This window comes from Myotis lucifugus, unplaced genomic scaffold (genome assembly GCF_000147115.1).
Source record: "Myotis lucifugus unplaced genomic scaffold, Myoluc2.0 scaffold_16, whole genome shotgun sequence".
Classification (NCBI taxonomy): Eukaryota; Metazoa; Chordata; class Mammalia; order Chiroptera; family Vespertilionidae; genus Myotis; species Myotis lucifugus.
Window position 1 is genome coordinate 15,175,636 of NW_005871064.1, and position 4,396 is coordinate 15,180,031.

Consider the following 4,396-nt stretch of genomic DNA (forward strand, 5'->3'; position numbering starts at 1 on the left):
GATCCTAAAGAGAATCGAGCACGCCCACCTTACATGTGGGTGAGGAAATGAGACCCCAGTCCACACAGCTGCACGGTGAGTCCTTACTCCTGACTCTCAGTCCAGTGCTCCCCCTGACATGCACAGCCTCCAGGACAGAAATGCGCCTGCACACATGTGCCGAGAGGATCAACTTAACCATTTGGAGGCAGAGACCCCACTCCTGGGACTTTCAGGAGATAAATGAAGGTATACAGATGACTACTACATTACATTAAAAATAAAATACAGTTGGGAATGATTGTAGTGTTCACTAGCAGGGGAATGGTAGTAAATTGTGCTACATTCAATCGATGGGACAATATGCAGTCACTATAAAAGAAGTTTATAAAGGCCAGGGAGTGACACTGATAGAATTTAAGTGAGAATCCTAAATTAAGAAAGCAAAATAGAAAACCACATGTCCAGTAGAATCCCAACGATGTGAACAACAACTGTATGTCCCCAGAGACTAGAAAGGAGTATGCAAACATGAAAATTGTTCTGCATCTCTGTTCTGCACCAGGCACTGTGGGTAGGTGCTGGGCAATCAAAAATTAGCAAGACATAGTGGTTAGTCCAGTAGTAATAATAGACCAGTAATAATGATATGACCCAGCATTTCCAATTCTAGCAATTTATCCTATAGAAACCCTTGTAGAATCGCAAAACGAAAAAGCTATAGCTATAGAGATATTAATTGTAGCATTCAAAAAATTGGCAACAGTCTACTGGGCCTTCAGTAGGGGGATTGGTTAAAAAAATATGAAAAAAATAGAATATTATACATCTGTTAAAAGAAAGATGTAAGCTTTGACATGGAATTCCATATTACATGGTTAAGTGATGAAGGCAACTTACAGAGCTATTATAGTTTGATCCCATTTTTATACATATGTAAATATATAGGCATAAAATTACCCTAGGTAGTATTGGTGGGGATAGAGGTAGTACAAGAGCTGTATGGTTTGAATACTTTAATTTAAAAAATTAGATTTCAATCATAACGTTTAAAAAAAGAAGTCACAGGGGATAAAAAGAAATTACAGTGTAAGGAGGGCAGTAATGGCTTTCCATCTTGAATATGAGGCTGCTGGGATGATTTCACAGACATATGCTGATGATGGAATTATGGGTGATTTTTTTTCCTCTTTAATTTCCACTTAATTCCTTTTCAATAATATTGTATAATAAATGCTATTTAAAATACCTATGTGCCCTTCTCATAATGGTCCTTGCTCATTCAGAGAATGGTAATTTGATCTCCTACTGGTTGCTGTTCTTTGTAATGTCGGAATGCTGGAGCTGGGGACAGGAGAGCCAGAGCCAGTCCAGCTTTGTTCTAGTTAGGAGTGTCGTACTTTTGTCCTAATTTATAAAAGCAGCGCATCAGAGACCTTTACAGTGTGTCCTGTGGTCACGTTACCCAAGGAAGAGGTGAGTGATCTTGAGAGATGTAGGAACCTGACAGGGGTATCTAAATCACAATAAGTTTGTACTTGGGGAGGGGCAGAAGGTGAGGGTTAATCTAACTGCTCCAACTGTGCTTAGGTACTGAAGAAGACCTGGAATTCTATGTCAGGAAATGTGGTGACATTCTTGGAGTAACCAATAAACTACCAAAGGACCAACAAGATGCCAAACATATCCTTGAGCACATCTTCTTCCAAGTGGTAGAGTTCAAGAAATTGAACCAGGTATGAGTCTAGAAGGCCCACTAATGTGGAAGTCCTTCGAGTGTTGGTATCATCCATAAACTGAGTTTTATGCCATTCATTCATTCTGCAAGTATTAAGTAACTACTAAGTGAACATAATCCCAGTACATCACATATTATGCTAGATAAGTGCTATGCTATTAAAAAAGCAGAGCAGCGTAAGGGGATCAGTGGGCTGAACGTGGCAGTATTAGATAGGGCGGCTGGGGTAGGTCTTACCACAACGCAAAGACGTGAAAGTGTTGAAGGATTTAGCCAGGCAGATAGCGGGGGATGAGAGTCCCAGGCAGAGGGAAGACCTGTGCAAACTCCCTATGGCTGGGCTTTGCCTGGCAGGTGTGAGGAACAGTGGTGGTGCCAGTGTGGCTAGAGAGAACTGAGCAAAGGATAGAGCAGGACGTGAGGTCAGCACTTTATGTTGGAAACCATCTGTCTCTGGACGAAGGACCAAGACTTTGAAATTATAGCTGGCCTTCATTTTTATACCTTGACAGGATTTCTAACATTAAATGCCAACCACTGTTGTTAAGTGGGCATTCAGACACTATTGCTGGAAGAATAAATTGGTCCCACTTTTCTTGAGGTATTTTTTATAATATCATTCAAAAGCCCTAAAAATGTATATACTTTTGACCCAGCAATTCTGATCCTCAGAATTTGTCTTAATAATCTTGAATATATATAGATTTACACCTGGATTCTCAGCTCAGCAGCACTTAATGTAAAAAATATATATTTTTATTGATTTTGAGAGAAAGAGAGGAAGGGAGAGGGAGAAAGAGAAACATTGATGTGAGAGCAGAACATTAATTGGCTGCCTCCTGCTCACCCCCTGCCAGAAATGGAGCCCGAAACCTAGACATATGCCCTGCCTGGAATTGAACCAGCAACCTCTCGGTGCACGGAATGATGCTCAACCACACTGGCCAGGGCACAGCACTGTTTTAATAGAATAAAATAATCAGTGGGCAAGAATAAAAATCATTATTAGTAGGTTGTTCCTAGGGTGATCCATAAGATTTAAAATGTTTGAAGAGTGTTAGGACTTAGGGAGACATTCATGATCCAGTAAATGGGGTGGGGGAGGGCTATAAAGCAGTATAGAGAGTCTGTTTTTCTCCATATATATAGTTAGGAATTTAGATGCCGAGTGGAAAGACTAGTCAGGGTCTGAGCCTTTAGTGGCAGTGGCTGGCACTGCTGGGTACTCATACTGCACGCCTCACATGTGCCAGGCATAGTGCTGGATGTTGGGGCTGTCAGAGAGCAGGATGAATGCAGTCCTTGCTGTCTCTGACCAGTGTAGTGGGGCAGATGGGAATATGTGGGCATTTACAATGCTCTGAAATAAATGGCATCCAGAGGTGAGTTGCTGATATAGCTGCTCAGCACTGAAATGTGGGATGGGGGCTCAGGTAGATTCCCAACAGTACTTACCCTGGTGGCAAGGCAGGGACAGGCCCCAAGGCCAACTCTGATGGGTCTTAGCATCAGCGCCTTCAATGGTATTTGCTCCCTACTTATCATGGTGGGTGATGGGCAGTGGTCAAAAGCCCTGTCCTGGTAGTGAAAACTTGACTCTTGGGTTTAAAGCCAGAGATAACCTACTGGTATGTGTCCCAATTAAGATGTTTCAGAATCTTTAATCAAAGTCCAAAACACTAAAGATCACATTTCAGACTTTGCCCTGAAATACTAAAATATATGTCTTATTCCCTCATCCAGGAACATGACATTGATACAAATGAAACTGCATTCCAGGACAATTTCTGAGGACCGTGCCTCTTGAAGCATTTTATGCCTCCTTATTTGTAAACTGTTTTTCAATTGTTCCTCAATCCTTTATCAAAATTGTCCATCTACTCTTCTATGAACTGTGGAAGAGTTGTGTATCTTCTGTAGTGCCAGATAGGTATAACATTTCTAACTTAGAAAACCCTTATGTAAGATATGTTCCATTTTTAAAATCAAATGATTAAATCTGTACTTTTATAATTTATGGAATAGTCTTGCATTGAAGTCTTTTCTTTCAACTCCAGTCCTGGATTTATCTTTATTTTATTTAAAAACATTTTTATTGATTTCAGAGAGGGTGAGAAACATCAATGATGAGATAATCATTCATTGATTGGCTGCCTCCTGCACTCCCTCTACTGGAGATAGAGCCTGCAACCCTGGCATGTGCCCTGACTGGGAATCAAACTGTGACCTCCTGGTTCATAGGTTGACACTCTGAGCCATGCCGGCTGGCTCTTCTTTTTTTAAAAAATGTTTTTATTGATTTTATTTTTTTTCTTATCTTTCTTTTTTTTTTAGAGAGAGAGAAAGGAAGAGGGAGAGAAACATTGATCGGCTGCCTCCTGTATGCACTGGGGATTGAGTCAGCAACCTGGGCATGCACCCTGACTGAGAATTGAACCAGCAACCTTGGTGCATGGGTCGATACTCAACCACTGAGACACATTGGCTGGGCCAGATTGGCAAGATTTTGATCCTTACTGGTTGGTGGAAGTATTGGAAGATGGGGGTTCTGAAGGCTGAACTGTTTTGAACATAAGATTCCAATTAAGATGATAATATGAATTAATATAGCCAGTAAATAGCTGGAAATTCCTAACTGGGGCTTAGAAAAGATATAGTCTCAAGATCTGAGTTCACATG

At 40.9% G+C, this 4,396-nt stretch overlaps 1 protein-coding gene across 1 annotated transcript in view; it reads left to right on the forward strand.

Annotated features, from left to right (window-relative positions):
• IFT52 (intraflagellar transport 52) overlaps nt 1–3,734 on the forward strand; it is a 22,775-nt gene extending 19,041 nt beyond the window's left edge. Inside the window, exons 13-14 of the mRNA XM_023750804.1 lie at nt 1,566–1,715; nt 3,461–3,734. Of these exons, the coding sequence (XP_023606572.1) occupies nt 1,566–1,715; nt 3,461–3,508 (198 nt within the window). The 3' untranslated portion in view covers nt 3,509–3,734. The remainder of the gene's footprint in view (nt 1–1,565; nt 1,716–3,460) is intronic.
• The last annotated feature ends 662 nt before the right edge of the window (nt 3,735–4,396 follow it).